Source organism: Peromyscus maniculatus, chromosome 18 (genome assembly GCF_049852395.1).
Source record: "Peromyscus maniculatus bairdii isolate BWxNUB_F1_BW_parent chromosome 18, HU_Pman_BW_mat_3.1, whole genome shotgun sequence".
NCBI classification, from domain to species: domain Eukaryota; kingdom Metazoa; phylum Chordata; class Mammalia; order Rodentia; family Cricetidae; genus Peromyscus; species Peromyscus maniculatus.
Genome location: NC_134869.1, coordinates 6,329,476 through 6,350,265, shown reverse-complemented (window position 1 = coordinate 6,350,265; position 20,790 = coordinate 6,329,476). Strand labels below are relative to the sequence as shown.

The 20,790-nt window shown below is 43.5% G+C and overlaps 1 protein-coding gene and 2 pseudogenes across 11 annotated transcripts in view; 1 reads left to right on the top strand and 2 right to left on the bottom strand.

Moving 5' to 3' along the window:
* LOC143269256 (disks large homolog 5-like) overlaps positions 1–8,490 on the top strand; it is a 340,382-nt gene extending 331,892 nt beyond the window's left edge. For 4 of the 9 annotated variants that reach the window (XM_076554331.1, XM_076554333.1, XM_076554330.1 and 1 more), the window contains exons 5-7: positions 6,104–6,219; positions 6,499–6,582; positions 7,440–8,490. In XM_076554331.1, coding sequence (XP_076410446.1) covers positions 6,104–6,219; positions 6,499–6,580 — 198 coding nt within the window. In that variant the 3' untranslated portion in view covers positions 6,581–6,582; positions 7,440–8,490. The remainder of the gene's footprint in view (positions 1–6,103; positions 6,220–6,498; positions 6,583–7,439) is intronic. The other 5 variants (XR_013045672.1, XR_013045671.1, XR_013045670.1 and 2 more) reach the window with 2 other exon arrangements.
* Positions 8,491–10,793: 2,303 nt separating this feature from the next.
* Positions 10,794–14,859, bottom strand: LOC143269281 (SIN3-HDAC complex-associated factor pseudogene; annotated as a pseudogene). The gene has a single exon (XR_013045685.1). The product of XR_013045685.1 is annotated as an SIN3-HDAC complex-associated factor pseudogene (transcript).
* On the bottom strand, positions 14,859–20,173 carry LOC143269252 (nitric oxide synthase-interacting protein pseudogene; annotated as a pseudogene). The gene has a single exon (XR_013045667.1). The product of XR_013045667.1 is annotated as a nitric oxide synthase-interacting protein pseudogene (transcript).
* Positions 20,174–20,790: the final 617 nt, after the last annotated feature.

Genomic DNA, 20,790 nt, shown 5'->3' with positions numbered 1-20,790 from the left:
GGAGATTAAGGGGATTCAAATTGGAAAGGAAGAAGTCAAGCTTTCCCTATTTGCAGACGACATGATAGTATACTTGAGTGACCCCAAAGATTCCACCCAGGAATTGATAAAGCTTATAAACACCTTCAGCAACATAGCAGGATACAAGATCAACTCAAAAAAATCAGTAGCCCTCCTATATACAATGGACAAAGAAGCTGAGAAGGCAATTAGAGATACATCACCCTTTACAATAGCCAAAAATGACATAAAATACCTTGGGGTAACACTAACCAAGCAAGTGAAGGACCTATATGACAAGAACTTTAAGTCCCTGAAAAAAGAAATTGAAGAAGATCTCAGAAAATGGAAAGATCTCCCATGCTCATGGATAGGCAGGGTTAACATAGTAAAAATGGCAATCTTACCAAAAGCAAATTACAGATTCAATGCAATCCCCATCAAAATACCAACACAATTCTTCACAGATCTGGAAAGAACAATACTCAACTTCATATGGAAAAACAAAAAACCCAGGATAGCTAAAAGAAACCTGTACAATAAAACAACTTCTGGAGGCATCACAATCCCGGACTTCAAGCTCTACTATAGAGCTACAGTAATAAAAACAGCCTGGTGTTGGCATAAAAACCGACATGTGGACCAATGGAATCGAATTGAAGACCCTGACATTAACCCACACACCTATGGACATATAATTTTTGACAAAGAAGCCAAAAGTGTACAATGGAAAAAAGAAAGCATCTTCAACAAATGGTGCTGGCATAACTGGATATCAGCGTGTAGAAGGATGCAAATAGATCCATATCTGTCACCGTGCACAAAACTTAAGTCCAAGTGGATCAAAGACCTCAACATAAATCCAGCTACTCTGAACCTGCTAGAAGAAAAAGTAGGAAATAGTCTTGAACGCCTTGGCATAGGAGATCACTTCCTAAATATAACACCAGTAGCGCAGACACTGAGACAAACAATCAATCAATGGGACCTCTTGAAACTGAGAAGCTTTTGTAGAGCAAAGGATATGGTCAACAAGGCAAAGCGACAGCCTACAGAATGGGAAAAGATCTTCACCAACCCCACATCTGACAGAGGACTGATATCCAGAATATATAAGGAACTCAAGAAATTAGACATCAAAACGACCAACAGTCCAATTGAGAAATGGGCTTTAGAACTAAACAGAGAATTCTCAACAGAGGAATCCCAAATGGCTGAAAGACATTTAAGGAATTGCTCAACTTCCCTAATCATCAGGGAAATGCAAATCAAGACAACTCTGAGATACCACCTTACGCCTGTCAGAGTGGCTAAGATCAAAAACACTGAAGACACTTTATGCTGGAGAGGATGTGGAACTAGGGGAACTCTCCTCCACTGCTGGTGGGAATGCAAGCTTGTACAACCACTTTGGAAATCAATATGGCGCTTTCTTAGAAAATTGGGAATCAATCTCCCCCAAGATCCAGCTATACCACTCCTGGGCATATACCCAAGAAATGCTCAATCATACCACAAGAGCACTTGCTCAGCTATGTTCATATCAGCATTGTTTGTAATAGCCAAAACCTGGAAACAACCTAGATGCCCTTCAACTGAAGAATGGATAAATAAATTGTGGCACATATACACAATGGAATACTACTCAGCAGAGAAAAACAATGACATCACACGGTTTGCAGGCAAATGGATGGATCTAGAAAAAATCATCCTGAGTGAGGTAACCCAGACTCAGAAAGACAAATATGGTATGTACTCACTCATAGGAAGATGCTAGATGTGGAACAAGGATGACTAGACTGCTACTCACATCACCAGTGAGGCTACCTGGAAAACGGGACCCCAAAAAAAGACACGGAGAAATGGACAAGATCTACATGAATAGCCTGGTCATGAGTGGGAACAATGAAGGGCGACAGTCGAGGGAAAGAGTGGGAGATCCTAGCTGGATCAAGAAAAGAGAGGGAGAACAAGGAATAGGAGACCATGGTAAATGAAGACCACATGAGAAGGTGAGAAGGGGAGGAAGCAGAGAGCTAGGGAGGCCCACGGAGATCCACAAAGATACCCCCTCAAAAGACTGCTGGCAATGGTCGCGAGACGGCAGGAACTGACCTACTCTGGTGATGGGATGGCCAGACACCCAGATAGTGGTGCCATAAACCCCATCCAAGGACTGAGGAATCTGAAGGCAGACATCCACGGCTGGGCCCCTGGTGGAGCACTGGGAGTCTAATTAGTGAGTAAGAAGAGGGTTTATATGAGCGAGAATTGTTGAAGCCAAGGTTGGATAAAGCACCGGGACAAATAACCAAATGAATGGAAGCACAGGATCTATGAACCAAAGGCTGAGGGGCCCCCAACTGGATCAGGCCACCTGAACGGGTGAGACAGTCATTTGGCTTGATCTGTTTGGGAGGCAGCTGTGCATTGGTGCCAGGTCCTGGGCTCGTTGCATGAGTTGGCTGTTTGAATCCTGGGACTTATGCAGGGACACTTGGCTCGGTCTGGGAGGGGGGAATGGACCTGCCTGGACTGAGTCTACCAGGTCAACCCCGGTCCTCGGGGGAGACCTTGATCTGGAGGAGGTGGGAATGGGGGGTGGGCTGGGGGGAGGGGTGGGCGAGAGGGGGAGAACAGGGGATTCTGTGGCTATTATGTTGAACTGAATGGTGTTGTAAAATAATAATAATAATAAAAAAAAACCAAAAAAAGAGATCTCTCTAATTTTTTAATGTAGGCACTTAGTGCTATGAACTTTCCTCTTAGCACCACTTTCATTGTGTCCTATAAGTTTGGGTATGTTATGGATTCATTTTCATTGAATTCTAGAAAGTGTTTAATTTCTTATTCATTTCTGTATTCCCACTTTTCATTCAGTATAGAGTTCTTCAGTTTCCACAAGCTTATAAGCTTTCTGTTCTTCCTGTTGTTGATATCCAGCTTTAATCATGGTGGTCTGCTGGGATGCAGGGAGTTATTTCAATTTTCTTGTGTCTGATGAGACTTGCTTTATGTTTGAATATGTGGTCAGTTTTGGAAGAAGTTCCATGAGGTGCTGTTCAGAAAGTGTACTCTTTTGTGTTTGGGTAGTATGTTCTGTAGATACCTGTTAGGTTTATTTGGTTTATAATTTCAGTTACTCCAACATTTCTCTATTAATTTTGTCTATATGACCTGCACACTGGTTACATGAACATTGGTGAGATTGGAGTATTTAAGTTCCCTAATATCAGTGTGTGAGGGTCAGTATGTGCTTTAAGCTGTGGTAGTGTTTCTTTTACAAAAGTGGGTGCCCTTGTGCTTAGGGCAAGCCTTTAAGAATTAAAATGTCATCTTGGTGGTGTATACTTCCCCATCTCTTTTGATTAATTTTGAATTGAAGTCCTTTTTGTTAAATATTAAAATGGCTACACCAGCTTGCCTTTTAGGTCCATATGCTTGAAATATCTTTTTCCAATCCTTTCCTCTGACATAATGTCTATACTTGATGTTGAAGTTTGTCTCTTGTGTGCAGCAAAAAAAAATGATTCCTGTTTTTTTTTAATCCATTCTGTTAGTCTGTGTCTTTTTATTTGGGAAGTGAGACCATTGATACAGAGAGATATCACATGACTAATTCCTGTTATGTTGTTGTTGTTGTTGTTGGTGGTGGTGGTGGTGGTAGTGGTGGTGGTGGTGGTGGTGTGTGTGTGTGTGTGTGTTGTTTATATTCATGTTGAGTTTGTGTATATATTTGTGCACTTCAGAATGTGTGTGAGCCTCTATGTGTATGTTCACTTGTTCATGGAACATCTTTAAAACTGATAGAGACTAACTTTAATGAGAAAATCCTGTGCCAGCTTTGTTGGAAACCATGTAATCAAACATCACATGGAGCTGCCCATCTTTCTGCATGTCCACACAGCACCCTAGAACAAACACATAAAAACTGCTGTAACTAAAAGTCTTTCAAGTGTTCTCAGAGTCACAAATATTTATAAATATTAAAAACAAAAAATTTAAAAAGTCAGAAAAGAAATCCTTTGGAGAAAACCAAAGGAATGGGGTACATTGTGGTGATTCCCTTGCAGGCTTTACAACACGGAGGGGAAAATGATCCATGAAAAGACAATAATGAAACTTGGCTCAGCCCAATTTTATTGCGACCAGTGCTGGAACAGGACTCCAAGAGTCTGGACCAGATCATTTAACTTTAGCCATATGTAAGCACAGCTCAATTTTTGAAAAAAGTATTCAGATAACAATTAACTCAGTCCCAAGTCCACAACAATTTAAGGTATGTTTACATTGAGATTCCTTACAAAGTACATTGGACTTCTCTCACTAGAATGGGTACAGTTGACACATAGATGGTGCCCACAATCTAGGCTGTAGGGAGCATGACTGAGGTAAACATAATACCTATGGGCATCAGGATTAGCCACCAGTAAGATAACGTAGAAGCCACTTAGGCTGCTGTAACGCACAAGTGACTTCAGTCTTTAGAGTAAGTTTATGGTCTAAAAGCTCAAGATTTAGGGGACTAGGTCTTGGATTAGTAATAACATTGATTCTGTGAGATATGGCAGAGCCTGTCTCAACAGACAGCAAAGGGTCACCAGGTTATAAAATGACATCATTCCTAGCATTCCAGGAAAAGCAGCTGTGCTCCTCATTCCATTGAAGATGTAAGCTATGTGTTTTAGTTTCCTGGCTTCTCCAGTACTTACCTGTGTGCATATGGCTTTTTGCTCTCTACAGTAGATGATGGTGAGGAAAGAGCTGGTGAGGCATATCACGGTGCCTGAGAGGTAGGAAAGCCTGGATGAGGGTTTGTGTCCCTTCTCTGTTCTTAGTGAATGGTGACTGCCCACTGGATGGTCAGGTGCCGTCCCTCACTCTGCTTTATTCTCAGTCTCATGGCCTACTACCATTTTCTTTCCATCTTGGCCTCACCTTTGCTGAGTTGACCTTGGCCTTGAAGCTTGGCCTGAATTTTATTCCCTGAGAGATTCTGAATTGTAGGGGTGCTTGTGGTTTTATCTCAGCTGAGCAGAAGTTCCATAGCCATGCTGAGGTTTGAAAATAGGGTTGTCTCAGTGCATCCCACTTACGCTCATTGCAGTCTAAAGCACTCACCCTCTGCTGTGTCTGCAGCATTCAGTAACTGATTTTATTCCAAAGTTGTTAAGTCTGAGTTAAAATGGGCCTTATGGAGGGTTAGGAGAAATAAAGAGTCTCAGACATTGCTGGTGTTGTAAAATGGTGTAGCCCCATGAGAAGCTATGTACAATTTTTCAGAAAGTTGAACTGCAGTCCCCAAGTAACCCAGTGATTCTGGAATGGGAAATAATTGTTCACAGAGAAACTAGCTGACACCAGGGTTGTAGCAGTCATCTTCAGAGCAGCCCTGAAGTCAGAACTATTCAGATACCCATCATCTGTGAGTGTAAACGTACAATGTGGTCTGGGCTTTCCATGGAATCTTGTTCAGTAAGAAATAATACATGCAATCATTTATGACTTAGTCAACCTTCTCTTATTCAAACAAATCCCTGACACAATCACCTTACAGGGATGAAAGGATTCTATTGGCAACTGGTTGAGGATTTTCTAGTGTCCTGGGCTCATTGCTTTGTGTCTGAAGTGAGGCAGCCTGTGGTTTAGAAAGCTCCTTTTGGAGGAAGCTCTTTACCTTGGAGACACTGGAAAGCACTGAGTGAAGCTATTGGCTGCTTCACCACCATCCTGTTGTCCAGTGCTGGGGACCCAAGCCTTTAGTGCATGGACTGGGGAACTTGATGAACAGGCACGGCTTATGGGCCAAACACCCCACAAGTCCATTTTTTGTGCACTGTGTTTACAAGGTTTGTGCACTTCATTGACTGGTCTGTCCATCTGTCCTGCCCACTGTGTTCTTCCACCTAAGGAATGTTCAGTTTCTTCTTAAATGTCCTGGGTGATCTTTTCTTATATTAGCATTTTCTGGGAACCTAAACATGTGAATGCAATGTAGTATGCTTGTACGTGTGTGTTCAAGAGTGTGTGTGTTTAGGAGTGTGTGTATGTGTGCATATGAGTGTTCATCCTTGCACTAAGAACATAATCTTCTACTAAACAGAAGCAGGAAAGATTGGAGGAGAGACTGCAATACCTGCTGAAGCAGAGAGATCTGGTCACCAAGCACAAGGTCTTGGCAGAAAAGCTACAGCATTACTTCTCTGTCTCCCAGATGAGGTAGGAGCCCAGGCCAGGAGGGAGTGGCACTCAGTAGTTCCCCTCTACCTGAATCTCTGTCCTATTTGGACTTCTGCCCATCTGCATGGCCTTTCAGTCACAGCCAGGGAAAGAACATCTGAGTGTATGAGCTGGTTCAGTCAACAGAAATGTCTGTCCAGGAAAAATACGTATTATCCTTAATCTTGCTAGAGATTGTGTCCCCTTCTTCGTTTCTGAGCTCTCATATGTCCTGAGTTCATTGATCTTTATGTCTCCCCACACATGTTCCTATGGCAGCCCAAACCTAACAGGGAGAGTGTTAGATGGAAGACAGTGTGCCCTCCTGCCTCTTCATTTTCCTTCAGGATGGCACCTTTAGAGGTAAGGTGCAGATTTGCATGGAGCCCCTTCTTACTGATTACAGGTTTTCTGCAGTGTGCATCTGTTTGCTGTGGGAAAGTTTCTCTGGAAATAAGCAGGTTTAGAGTTTGACAGGTTGAAGCCAAGGAAGTTTCTGTACTGCAGGAGTAAACAGAGCCTGCACACTGCAGTGTTGTGTAGACACCACTAGAGGGCCTCATACAGTTAGGTTCCAAGGTTGCTGAGTTGCCTGGCATCTGTTCAAGGCCATGCATAGCTCTCCTGAACTGTGACTCTGACATTGCTATGCTGCTTTTTTTTTTTTTTTTCAAAATAATGTATCTGAACTATTGGAGAAATGTGCTGGTTTCTTTTTGTTTGTTTGTTTTTGTTTTTAGTTTAGGTGTGTATTTCTCAGTTCAATCTCTAGCAATTTTTAAAGGCTGAGAAAAAATCCAGGGCCAGCTGCTCTCTGGCCCTTCTCTCTTGAGGAAGAAAGGAATAAGCTCAGCTGAAAGGTAATGCTGATTGTCCAGCTGAATGGAGCCGGTGGGGACTCAAATGCTGGCATGGCAGGTCCCCACCAGGCCTGTGTTCCAGCTGCCTTCCTCTCCTAGGTCTAAAACACTCCAGCATGATCTAGAACAGGCCACAGCCCAGGGTCAGAGCCTGCTGCAGACAAACCTTCTTCAGCAGGGACACTAAGTGTGCCAGGCAAAAGAGCCACCATTGACTCCTGTCCCCTGCAACCATGGCATCCGTGGGGTGGTCTTTCTTACTTCACATTGGTGTCCCGTGAGTGAATAGGCCCTGGTTTTGTCTAGGCCATGGCAGAGTTAGGATGCTTATGGGAATAATTGCCATTCTTTCTCTGACAGCACCACTTAAGAGAACTCTACTCTAGCATCAACACCTCCTCAACAAAAGACATCTTGTAGCTGTGAACTAACCAGTGAGGAAATTCCCAACCTATCAGCAGGGATCCATGTGTCTGTTGGTGCATTATTCCAGGAGAAGATAAATCATCAGAAAGAAGCTTGAGCGACAGAGGACCTGCCAAGATTACTCAGAACCCAGCCATCTATTAACAAGTGGTCCTCAAACGGGGCACAGCAGCATGGGGAGGGTATGTTGGTGAGCCAGAGTTACTCTGTCAGTGTACTCTCCATGTCTTTAGTAAGCTGTCTGAGTCCTCCACATGTGGTGAGAAATCTGACAAGAAAGCCTGCATGGCTGTCATGCTGTTATCTATACATACCACATGGAGAATAGGATTCCCTCCCCAGGGCAATGCTGAAGCCAACTCCATGTCTCGCGAAAGTGTTGCTGAAGATGATGCACTGCAGAGACTACAGCACTCCCTCACACCTATGTGAGTCAGTCATTGGGTCTTCCATAAAGAAAATGACTAGGGATTCTCCAGCTTCACAGCCTGGACTGGCATGCCTGGTCCTGAGAAAGAACTTATAGAGGAGGTCTGAGTCATCTTTGTGCTTTGGAAAGCCAAATGTGCTCCATTGATTTGTTGGATCTAGAGTAGAAGGATATTTGTAGCTTAAATTTTTGGAGAGGTCTTTTCTTTGCTGGGGTTTTGTTTGCTTCGTGTTTGTTATTTTTTGTTAATTATTTTATTCTTGTCAGCGTTTTATTTTTTATTTTTTTTTTTTTTTGGTTTTTCGAGACAGGGTTTCTCTGTGTAGCTTTGCGCCTTTCCTGGAGCTCACTTGGTAGCCCAGGCTGGCCTCGAACTCACAGAGATCCGCCTGGCTCTGCCTCCCGAGTGCTGGGATTAAAGGCGTGCGCCACCAACGCCCGGCTTCTTGTCAGCGTTTTAATAGTTGGCTAAATATATACACTGCATTTTCTGACTGCCTTTTAAAAGTCCCCACTGAAGACTTTTTATGAATAAAAAAGCAATTTTCAACTCTTCACTTTTCCAACTCTTCTTTATTCAGGCATGGTGTTGCACTCCTGTAACTTCAGAACTCAGAGGCAGAGATGAATCTCTGCAAGTTCCAGGAGCCTTGGCTACAAAGTGAATTCCCATCTAACCAGGGCTACATAGGGGGTTGACACCTTGAATGTGGATGGCATGGTCACCTCCAGTCTTCATGACCTAGCCTTTATGTTAACAGCCAGATTTAGAGAATGTAACAATGATGAGCTTCTGGAAAGAAAGGAATCTCCCTTCTGCACTACATTAGTCCTTTCCCCACGCCCTTTCACAATTGCCCATTGTGGTTCTGGGAGAGCAAAACAGTGAAAATGGCCTTGAAACGCATGAACAAAGTTTACCACTACCCACAGCAGAGGGGAGCTGGTGAACTGCAAGTGTGAATACTGGAGATGCCTTCTGACCTCTCACTCCTTTAGCATGACTGTTACATCGGGGAGATGTAGAGTAATGACCTGCTCTGGCTCTGTCATCTGCTTCCATTAGGAATACTGTGAACAAAGCCTGAAGGATTCATTCAAATCTCTGAAAAGGTGTTTCCCGTTGGTTTATGACACAAAACATTTGATAAAATTCCATAAGGCTGTCTCAGATAGGTAACTCAGAATACCAATTCCATCTGCTAAATTTAAGAAGTATGAGTTTGGGGCTTGGGGAGATGGTTCAGTAGTTAAGAGCACTTGGGTTTGGTTCCCAGCACACATAAGGGGGCTGATATCCATCTGAAATTCTAATTCCAGAGGACCCAATGACTTCTTCTGACCTCCGTACCAAGCATGCCTCTGGTACTCAGATATACACGCAAGCAAAACATTCACACACAAGTATACATAAAAGTAAAATAGGTGAGTATTACCAACTAACTTAATGCTACTTAGCAGATGAAAAGCTTCATCTACTTTTACTTTTAAATATTATCTCCAGATTTTTTCTCAGGCTACATCAGAATTCACTATCCTACTTTGGCATAAAATACCAAGGTTGTTTATTTTATTTTTTTCTAATAAAACTAAATTTATTCAATACCCTAGAGTAATGGTTTTGATAATAACTATCCAAGAGTATAAAAAGTATGACATATTTGTAGATTTCTAGTGTATTAATACAAAGTGCATGCCTAGATAAAGTATGCTTACAGGCAGAGTTGAGTGGGAGAAGATGGAGTTGAGGTCTAATAATAAATATATAAATGCAGAAATAAAGATGATCAATCATTGGGTACTGTGCATATGGTGGCTTGTACTAGGTAGGTTTTTCACAAAAGGAAGAAGCACACAAGGTAAAACTATAAAACTACAGGTTGTCATAAACTGTGGCTCTCCTTGTTGTGAAACACTTACAGACTTTAAAAATCCAGTTTTCAAAAATAATCATGAGTGACAGAATACTAAGGCAGCATGTACCCTTCCCTCTAAGAGATGTCTGACATGGCAGTGTTGTTTTTTCCTGAATTTTGAGAAGAAACCATTGGACAGCTTTAGGAGCATTCTATGGAGAAACCCTCTCTGAGATCTTAATGTGAGGCATTCCATTCAGCTACCTGGATGTTCAGAAGCCCAACACCAAGAAACCAACTCAACTAGCCAACTTAATCTCAATATACAACTCTTCTCTTAAGTCTACTTTAAATAGTGGGAGAAAAGCAACAAAAGCCCAAATCCTAATAAGGTCAAGACAAGGCAAAGTGCTACTCTATAGATAAAACCTCCACAAAGGTCAACTGAGGAAATCCAGATCTAGAACTGAATCATACAGATTTCAGTGAGTCCCAGATAGTCATTTAACAGCAATGTCAATTATTTACACACTGCAAGTTCTCTAAGAAATGTGCCTCAAGCAGCATCAGCTATGCCCAGTGCATCCCCAGGACTTACACATATTAATAAATGTTTCTAACCATGTGTTCTCTACTGTATGGTGATGTTTTGATACTATCCATATAGGACCTTGCCCATCCTACAGGCTTGCCTTGCCCAGAAGGAGCTCCGGTTCTGTTTTAGAAGATTCACATAAAGTCTTCTTTTCAAATATTAAGATGAAGGGAGGTGGCACGATGCTACCTGTGTGTTCAGAAATTGCTTCCTCTTCTAAGCTATTTGGAGAAATCTCAGTCTCTTCTGCTTAATAGTCAGTAGTACAGGTCTGAATCATCAGAAGTTTGGTAATGCTGAAGCATTCCAAAATACTTAACTGTCTCTAGAGGCAGATCATGCTACTGAATTATGACAAATTATCATGAGGAAAAATAAGTGTATCCACACATTTAAAAATGCCTCAACCACAACCTTTCCACAGAAAGACTAAACTACATATGGTTTATCATAGAACAATTGCACCTCTAGCCTCTGAAATCCCCTTATTTCATTCATTTGGGGTTATTAAACAAGTAAAAAAAAACACTTAAAGAGTACTTTACAACAGCATTCAGCTTTCCTATGAAATACTCAGCATCTTAAATATTATGTACACTTTTTTCCTTGCATTAAGCTAGACACTGGCTTCTGAGTTTGTTGGATGGGGAATGGGTAACACATTAAAACTGTTATATAAAATGTCTTTTGGCAGAATAATAGGTATCCAAGTTAAAAATAGGAGGGTCAGTTTGTTGCTTTATGTTCTTTTCAAAGTTTAAATCAATCTTTGTTCCCTTCTACATGAACCTCAGTCACTACTCCTGAGGGGAGATGGGGCGAGGTGCCAGCCCCTCCTCCTCAGGCTTCTCAGCAGCTGCTTGCTTTGTGCTGCAGCAAGGCTGGAAGAGATGGGTGTCAGTGAGGACTTGGCCAAAACTGCCCTTAGAGATGATCCCACAACGTATTTTCTGCCTTTTCCAGTAGGTAATATCTAAAAAGGAAAAACTGGAGTCCTCTTAGAGCTGGAAGCCATCTCTGTATCTGAGCCTTGATCTGATGGTTCCTGAAGCAGAGAGACTGGGCCGGAGGGGCACTTGAGGTGCTATGAGCATCAGGATTGTGGTGTTTAAATTCCTTCTGCAGTTTACTGATGTGATTGCTTTTCATCTTGTTTCCAGATAGAGTTCTCACTTTTTTGATTTAAATGTCTTTAGACTGGGTCCTGCCCTTGTGTCTACAACATGATTCCAGTTTTGTTGTTGTTTTGTTGTTGTTGTTGTTTTTGCTTTGTTTTTCTGGATCTTCAACTTCTTCCATCTTTCCACAAGCAACACACACACACTGCAGATGTCATGTGCAACCCAAAATAGCTCTGAAAATCCTTTTTTTAATGTTTACTGTCCATGAACCAAGAGCTGGAAGATTTGTCTCTGCAGATACAGCAGTCCTTTGTTCTTCAGTGCATCTTTGGCTTATGAAAACCAAACATTTCCTTCTGGGCAACAGCTTCCATGTGCAGCAGCATCCACACACACAGCAGGCTGCACCGAGAAATCCCTGCAAGCACTCACTGTGCACACAGTGAATCCAGCAAGTTTGCTGATTTTATATGCTGCCTAAGTTAAAAAAATTCTACAACCTACCCAAATGGTTTAGCCTAGAGCAATAATGAAACAAAAATGCTAAGGCAGATTAATGATAAAAAAAAATGTGAACGTGTATATACTTGTCAAAATTCTTAAAGTGATAGTGTGGAGCTATTTTAATGGTTGTAGCAAAAGAGATGGAGTCGAACCACAGGGGGAAAAATGAGTTTGATGGGATATACTTCATAGTTCTCATTCATTGCTTGCTCCTCATTATGCAAATATTTTAATAGAACAAAAGCCCCCCATATTTATAACACTTTTATTATCTCCCTCTATTTTGTAGTCAGAAGATCCTATAGTATATACTTATGGTTACTTTATTATGATATGGACCATGTGGAAAATAGAAATAATGAAGATGATTGAGGAACAAAGATATGAAAATGTTTTCATCAGCTCCTATTTAGACATCAAAAATAATCCATATCATGAGGTGTGGTGGTGCCTGTCTTTAATCCTAGCACTAGGGAGGTAGAGGCAGGATGCAGTGTTTGACACACACCCCAATTGTTAGTTTCTGCCATGCCTCAGCAGCCTACATCTGCTGCTGCCACCACAGCAGTTACATCATCACTTGTCATCAGGTTCTGTCCACCCTCAGCTCTGCCACATGTGCAGCCTTAAAAATGCCCGCCAGGTACAGCTCACTCCCTTTCCATCCCTCTGCCTTTTTCACATCTCTTTGCTTCTCCTCTCTCTTGCCTCTTCTTTTCTTTCTTGTGTCTCTTCTTCCTCTTGTCAATCTGTCTCTCTAAGTCTCCACTCCAACATAGCCCTTCACACTTCCACTCACCATTCCCCAATGAACCTCTTTGCACTAACTGTTGCTGGTGGTGTGTGTTGCTTAGTGGCATACCTTGGCAGGACCTGCTGAAAGGTACTCAGTATCACCTCGCTTTCTTTTTTATTTATCATTTCACCAATTACTTAATTTAATTTAGTTTATGTGCTTTGGGGTATGGGATAGGGAGAGATATGCATGTGGATTTAAAGAGGACAACTCTTTGGAAGTCTTTTTGAGAGGATGCCAGGGTTGCAGCCATCTTAGAGAAGGGTCAGACAGAGGACAACCAGATGATCTGCTGCCCCCTCACCCCTAGACAGTCAGGAGCTGCACACCAGGCATTTCCTGCCATGACCTAAAGGATATAACATAACTGGCATAATAAACAAAGCGCCAGATATGTCCTCTGAGATATTTTCTGTTGTTATAGATTGTATACCATAGCTGTCATAGGGAATGAGTTTCCTGCAGATAAAAATGGGATGCCTAGCTATCAGAGGAAATGGATCTGCTGGTCAAATGGATACAATAACATAGATTGCTAGAGGACAGGGCAATTTCCTTTCAGTTGCAACTCTCTAAACAGTTCAAACCAAGCATCTCTAACGTGACGTAAGCACCAGTCTTGAGCTTGTAATGCTATAGAGTTGGAATTCCCCTAGATCTTCTACCCAAACCATTAGAAAAACCCTGCTTGAGTGCTACTCAGGGTCTCTCCTGCTCTGCTGCATCAGATGGATGGAGATGCCCAAGTTAACTGGCAGCAATAAATAGACTTTGCAGAATTTGGTCTCTTGGAGGTCTTTGGGGGACTCGGGGTACAACATGTTCCATCCTGCTACCTTGTGGGATTTCAGGGTTGAACATAAATTCTCTGGTCTGCTTGGAAATGCCTCTTCCCAATAAGCATTGCTAGTCCTCAGTTTCTTGAAGAAGAACCCCCCCCCAATTTTATTTAAATTCCAAGTAAAGTTTTTCTGCCTTACTGTTAAATTTCAGACTTGACAGAGGAGCTGACAAGATGGTTCAGCTGGTAAATAGGCACTCACCACCAAGCCTGATGATCTGGGACCCACATTTTAGGGGGCAGAGTACCAATCCCTTACATTAGTTTCTGACCTCAATACATGTACTGTGCATGCATGTCACACAAGTGCACAGAAATAATAATAGCAATAATAAATCTAATTTAAAATTGATGGAGAATATTGTTATGCCTATCTCACAGAATTTTAAGTTTTACTGGAGCTGTATGTCAATAAAAATTATGTTGATTTCTATATTTTATAAACCCAAAATCTGTGTTAACTTTGTATTAAGATTTAAAAAAACACATATCCTTCTAAATTTATTTAACTCAGTTGTGCTCTGTTATTAGCTGCCTATGTCTAAACATGAAAAAGAGCACCAGACTTTAGTTACAGAGATTATAATGCAGTACTAACACTTGCCTCTAAAACAAACATGATTTTGTCAGATGACTTGCAGGGTGCAGTCAGAAACTGAGGCCAAACAAAAATCCAGCATCTTTCCAAAGAATCCATTAAGGCCCAGGAGCTAACTAGAGCAAGTATGCAAAAATGCTTTGAACTCAAGGTGAGGTCAAGGTCACTGGGTCTTATGAAGGCAGCACAGGGTGATTGATGGCACAGAACTCAGAGCCTGGAGGCAAGGCAGGGTCTCCAGAGCCAGGGCTTTGCTAGCCTTGTTCTCAGACATTCACTCAACCTCCCAGCTTTCATTTCAGATGGTGAGATGAGAACTGCTGGAGTTGGCCACCTTCCTTCTTTGTGATTGTGAAGAGCATTAAGAGTCCTAACAGCAAATGACCACTATTGTTAATTATTAATTACATGCTAATTGCAGGCTGAATGTCCCTTATATGAAATGCTTGGGATCAACAGTTTCAGATTTCATAGCATTTTGTATTTCAGATTTCTTTAGATGTGAAATGCCCAATCAACCAGTGCAAGGTAAGCATGGGGTGCACGGGGCAGGGGGGGGGAGGGGGTGGTGGTGGTGGTAAATTTAGTTATATAGAGAGAGAGTGAATTGAATTATGTCAGTACTCACTTTTGATGAGATTTATTTAACAGGTTTCAGGCATGCTTCAGGGTATGGAATCTTGGTGCCAAGCACAGTAGCACACATAAAAGAAAGAAATACTCAAGTTTGAGATCAGCCTGGGTGGCTAGACTTAAAACAAAAAGAAAGAGGATGAGATAGACAGATAGATAGATAAATAGAGATAGATAGATAGATAGATAGATAGATAGATAGATAGATAGATAGATAGATGATAGATAAAATGAAAGATTAAAATCTTCTCATCTTGGCCACTTCTATTCCTGATAATTATTTACTAATGAGGTCCTTGTTGTTCTCTGGAGCTTATATTTCCAGATAATTCCAGTATGTGCCCTTTGGCAGTGAAAATCTTGGAGAGTCCTAAGACCTATCCAATAGATTCTTATGAAATCCTTAGGTTTTGTAAGATGCCCTTCCTGAGGAGAAGAACAACTCAAATGCCCAGAAGAAGCCAGGATCTTCTTACGACGACTTCCATTCCTGGTTCTTAATGACATTACTGTGTTGATGAACTTTAACTTATGTGTAACAAAAGCTCTAGTTTAGTTCTAGTGGAACTCGCTCTGTAGCCCAGGCTGGCCTTGAACTCACAGAGATCTGCCTGTCTGCCCAAGTGCTGAGATTAGAGGCATGCTCTCCCACCACCTGGCATTAAATTGTATTTCTTTTTTCTTTTTTCCATTCACAGGCAGGTTTATTAGTTCTCAGCTCAGGCTTGCATCACTGGCCAGGACAGCTCTGCCTGTAGCTTCACTCCTGAGCCTGCGAAGCCTGTACCACCGCGCTGCAGCATGATGATATCACGTTCTGTCAGCGGATCCCCGTTCACCGGGTCCACCATGTCCTTCCGGATCAGTTTCTCGACACACTCCAGGGTGACCACAGCCCCAGAGGGCCGCAGCACTGCACATGGTGTGGCATTGCTCAGGCTGTCTCGGGTCACAGCACACACGTAGCGCTCACTGCGTGTGATGAGTCCCACGCGGTCTCCAGAGTCGTCGAGCTGCATGAAGCGCAATGGCGTCAGGTCCGACATGCATAGAGGCTTCCCAGACATCGGGCAGGTCACAGTGCGAGATGGTTTTTCCAGCTTGGTGGCCTTTGCCTCAGGCGTCAGTGAGGGAATCCAGAAGCTGGGCAGCGCTTTGTTCTTGTCCTTTCCTGGGGGACCCGCACTGGCCCCTGGCTGCTCACCATCTGTGTTGGGTAAGGTGGCAGCTTTGGGCATGAAGGGGTTGAGGGGCCGGCTCATGATGGCTACCTCCTTCTCCAGGAAGCCTTGAACTTGGTCCTGGGCTGCAGCTCGCTGAAGCTGTTTCTGCTCTTCCCTCCGGGCTGCTCGCAGCTTCTCATAGGCCTTGATCTGCCAGGCAATCTCTTTCTTCTGGTGTAGGATGTACTCCAGGATCGCCTCCCGTTCGTACAGGTAGCCATCTGGGGTGACCACAGGATCATGGCAGGGCTGCAGTGAGAGACAGCAGCAGTCAAAGTCCTTCACGGCGTCCCGGCTCAGTCGGATGTTCTGGGTTCCATAGCCTGAGGCCGCTGCATCCTTCTTCTCATGGTAGGTGTAGACAGCCCCTGTGGTACAGTTCTTACTGTGCCGCGTCATCCTCACAAACGGTTATCCGACCCGTCGCTGCTTCTACTGTATTGTGATGACACATAAAGTTCCATTTAATAACACACTGGGAAATAAATGTAGATATTGTAAATTTTCTTTCAACTGGGATTCCTTACAAAGAGTAATTGTTTCCTCGACAACTCCTGATCAGATCCTGTTTCCACGAATCTTCAGACTGAAGCTTGTGAGTCCTCACCGGAATGGATCTCAGCTGAACTGCTGCTAAAGGCCTAAAAGCTGAAAAGGCACTAGTTCCTGGTCCTCACACCTTATATACCTTTCTGTTTCCTGCCATCACTTCCTGGGATTAAAGGCGTGTGTCTTTGCCAAGCAAGACTTGAGCTATCAAGTCCTGGGATTAAAGGCGTGTGTCACCATGTCTGGTTGTTTCCAGTGTGGCCTTGAACTCACAGAGATCCAGATGGATCTCTGCCTCCCAAGTGATAGGATTAAAGGTGTGTGTACCTCCATTTTCTGGCCTCTATGTCTAATCTATTGGCTGATCTATTCTCTGAACCTCAGATAAGTTTATTAAGGTACAAATATATCAACCACAGAACTCCCTCTCCCAAGTGGAAGTAGTGTGGCTTATGGGTGGAGTCCCTGCCTAAAACCTCACAGTGAGTGGCTGGGTGCCAGTATGGTTCACCAATGGAGCCCTTGCCTATAATCCCCCAGCAGGGGGCTGCAGGCCTGGCTTAGTGCTACAGCACTTGGCTACCTTGCAGAAGGCCCTGGCTTCCATTCCCAGCACTGAAAATAAAGAAAATAACAACAGTGTAGGTGGCCCCAGGAATGCATCATGGGTTGACTGGACTCCAGCCAAAGTCTAATGTGGAAAACCAAGAGAACTGTGGATGTCTAGAGGCCCACACACTGCTGAAGGGCTACATTCCAGAATGCTGAAGTGCCACAAGGCTAGGAGCAAAGCAGGAGTCTGAAACTTCTAGCCAGAACTCTCAATGTGAGCCCACATAGAGGGCACCATTAGCCAGGCAGGAAGTTGTCTGGGCTGCTTGCTGGCATCCGCACCCACTGAGAGCCTTGGTTTCTTGGGATGAGGGTCTTGAGAGAAACTGAGAGTAGAGCACATATCGTAGGAAATTAGAACAAGCCCTAAATGCAATGTCTGCCACTCTTAGAAGATACAAGACTAGCATGGTGGCATACTCCTGTGTACACAGCACTAGAGTTTTGGGGATTTGTTTTTGTTTTCTTTTCAGCACTGGGAATGGAACCCAGGACCTCAGCACTGGGCAGACACCACGGAGTTACAGCCCCAAGCACTCAGGAGGCAGAGGCAGGCAGATCTCTGAGTTTGAGGCCAGCCTGGATTACAGATAGAGTTCCAGGACAACCAGGCTGTTACACAGAGAAACACTGTTTCAGAAAAACAAAACAAAATCCCTCATGTTGTTTACTGAGGACAGTAATAGATTTGACTATGGCTTTGGACCTGTACCCTTCCAACTCTGTACACTTAGGGACGACCATACTGAAGGTGTAATAGTGAGGTGCAGATTGCTTTGGAAACCTTGGCCTACTGCTTACTAGTTCATGCCCTATGGAGGTAGGTGTTATCGTAGAAGCCAGTAGGGCTGACTTGTCAGGAAAGCAGGTCTTCAGGAGAGAGAAGTGATAACCAAAGCCACTGAGACAGAAATCCCTAAATTATAGATCTGTTAGCCCCATGTTTTTATTTACTTTTATTTATTTATTTACTAGTGTTTTACCTTATGTGTGTCTGTGCGCCATGTGCATGCTTGGTGCCTATGAAGTCCAGAGCAATGCCCCGGAACTGGAGTTAGAGGCAGTTATGAGCCATCAGGAACTGAACCTGGGTCTTCTGCAAGAGCAGCCAGTGCTTTTAGCCACTAAGACATCTCTTCAGTCCCCCCATTAACTCTATTATAATTGAGATTTAATTATTTTTGTCTTCTGCATTCGATGTAACCCTGATCTAACTAATGTTAGTGTGATGGTGTGTAGATACACATGCAGGCAACACTTTGTACACATAAATCTTTTTCCTTCTTCTTTTTTTTTTTTTTAAAGAAAAACACGATCCAACATGGTGACATGACTTTAGTCCTAGCACAGACCTTTTCCCAGACCTCAGGGAGTTCTATGGTTGCTTGGGTAGTTTCTGCAAGGAATAGGTTTACATTTTCCTCTTCCACCCTTATGGTGATATTTTATTTGTGCTGAAATGTGATTTTATTTGTATGTTAATAAATAAAGTTGCCTGGGGGTCAGAGCTAATAGCAAGCCATAGCAGAAGTCTGGCAGTGGTAGCACACGCCCTTAATCCCCGATCACATGACAGGCAGATCTCTGAGTGTTCAAGGACACTACCAGCATGGAGACACACACCTTTAATTTCAATACCAACCATAGAAGACCTGGAGGTCTGTACAGACAGGTAGAGACGAGAAGGTCATGTGGTTGGGTTTACAACCAATGAGAAGGCAGAACAGAAGTAGACAGACACACAGGAAGTAGGTCTCTTTCTCAGGAGAAGGATGCAGTGGCAGCAAGGGGTAAGAAGACTGTTTTAGTCTCAGCTCTTAGCTACTGCTCTGACCTCTTGGGCTTTTAACTCTGCATTTGGCTCTGTGATTCTTATTTAATAAGACCGTTACATCGACACACCCTGCTGTCCCTTTATTTCCTAGGGAGGGTCCCCGGCTCCAGTGGTGAATGAGAAGGGCATGGACCACAACATCGCCCCACCGTGCTCCTTCTTGCATTACCTGGGGTCACTGGCAGCCTGGCACCCACTGTTGCTGTTTGTAAGCTTTGAAGACTTACGCCAGTGTAGAAATTTGGTGTCCTCTTAAGTCTAAAGCAACAGGTATAGAAAACAAGCACATCTTGAGAATGCCATAGGAAGTCAGTTGCCAGCACCTCCACAGCACGCAGGAGCACAGGCCCATCGAGATGGCTGGGTGTTGAAGGCAGTCCAGCAGATGTGCCATTAATTTCCCATGTCTGATGAATGTCCCTGTTAAACAAATCCTGCTTGTCCTGTATACACAGTTTCAAGACTCCTGCATCTCTCTCTGACCTCTAAGCAAGTACATCAAAGGTCAAGTGGCCTGACCTCTGACTGTTCCATAACAGGGTTCTGTACCGGCTGCTGGGAAGCCACCTGAAGGAAGGACCAACACATTGCCAAGGACCAAAAGCAGGGCCTGACTGGGGCTTGGGGGTTGGCATTCTGGCATCAGGGAAGGAGCTGCCAGGCCTCCCCCAGAGCAATCAAGACAACCTCTCACAGACATGCCCACAGTCCAGCCTGATCCAGACAACCCCTCACTTCCCAGGTGATCCTAGATTGTGTCAGGTTGGCAATGAAAACTGACCACCAAGGGGTCTCTGTCAGAAAGGATATGATTCAAGAGTTTGTGATGGGAGCATGGGGCAGTGTGTCTGAGGGCACAGCCATATGTCCAAGGAACTGCTTGCAGATCCAGGGACCATGTGGGGGTTGGCCAGGAGCTACTGTTTGCTGTTGGTTTAGGGGCTCTGCAGAATTAGACCCCACTGGGTGCCTGACATCTGGGCACTTAGGAGCTGGAGATAGGAAGATCAGGAGTTCAAAGTCATCCTTGGCCACACTGGGGAGATTGAAGCCAGTCTGGGCTACATGAGACCCTACTTCAGAAAAAAAAAAGCAACAAAACATTCTCCAGGTGGGGATGAGAGCAGCTCACGAGTCTGGCTAGGGTTTTCTCATGTGACTGAGTGAAGGCTGTGATTAAAGCTGGGCCAGTCAGGGTCCAGGACCTCCCTGGATTAAACAGAGTGCTCATCTAACAGTGATGATGACTGGTTAGGGATGTATGCAGACATTTTATTTGGATTTTTGTCATTGGTGGATGGAACTACAGCTGCTGGTTGAGCCCTTGATGCACACAGTAACCCTAGATAGGCCCTGACTAGCCCAGAGGTCAGCAGTATCAAAGCTGAGGAACTACTTTTATTTTATTTCATTTTGTCATCATAGGTAGTTGTGCCTGGCACCTTGGCACATGTGGCATCAGAGGACAGCTCTGTGGAGTTCTTCTCTCCTTCTAGCTTCCTGTGCATTCCCCAGATTGAGTCCATCATCAGGCTTACTATGCAAGGAAAAGCCTTTATGGGCTGAGCCAGCCAACCCATTCCAGTGTTTTTTCTTTTTTCTTTTTTTTTTTGGGGGGGGTTGTTTGTTTATTTGTTTTGTCTTTGTTGTTTGGGTTTTTTTGTTTGTTTTTGGGTTTGCTGGTGTTGTTTGA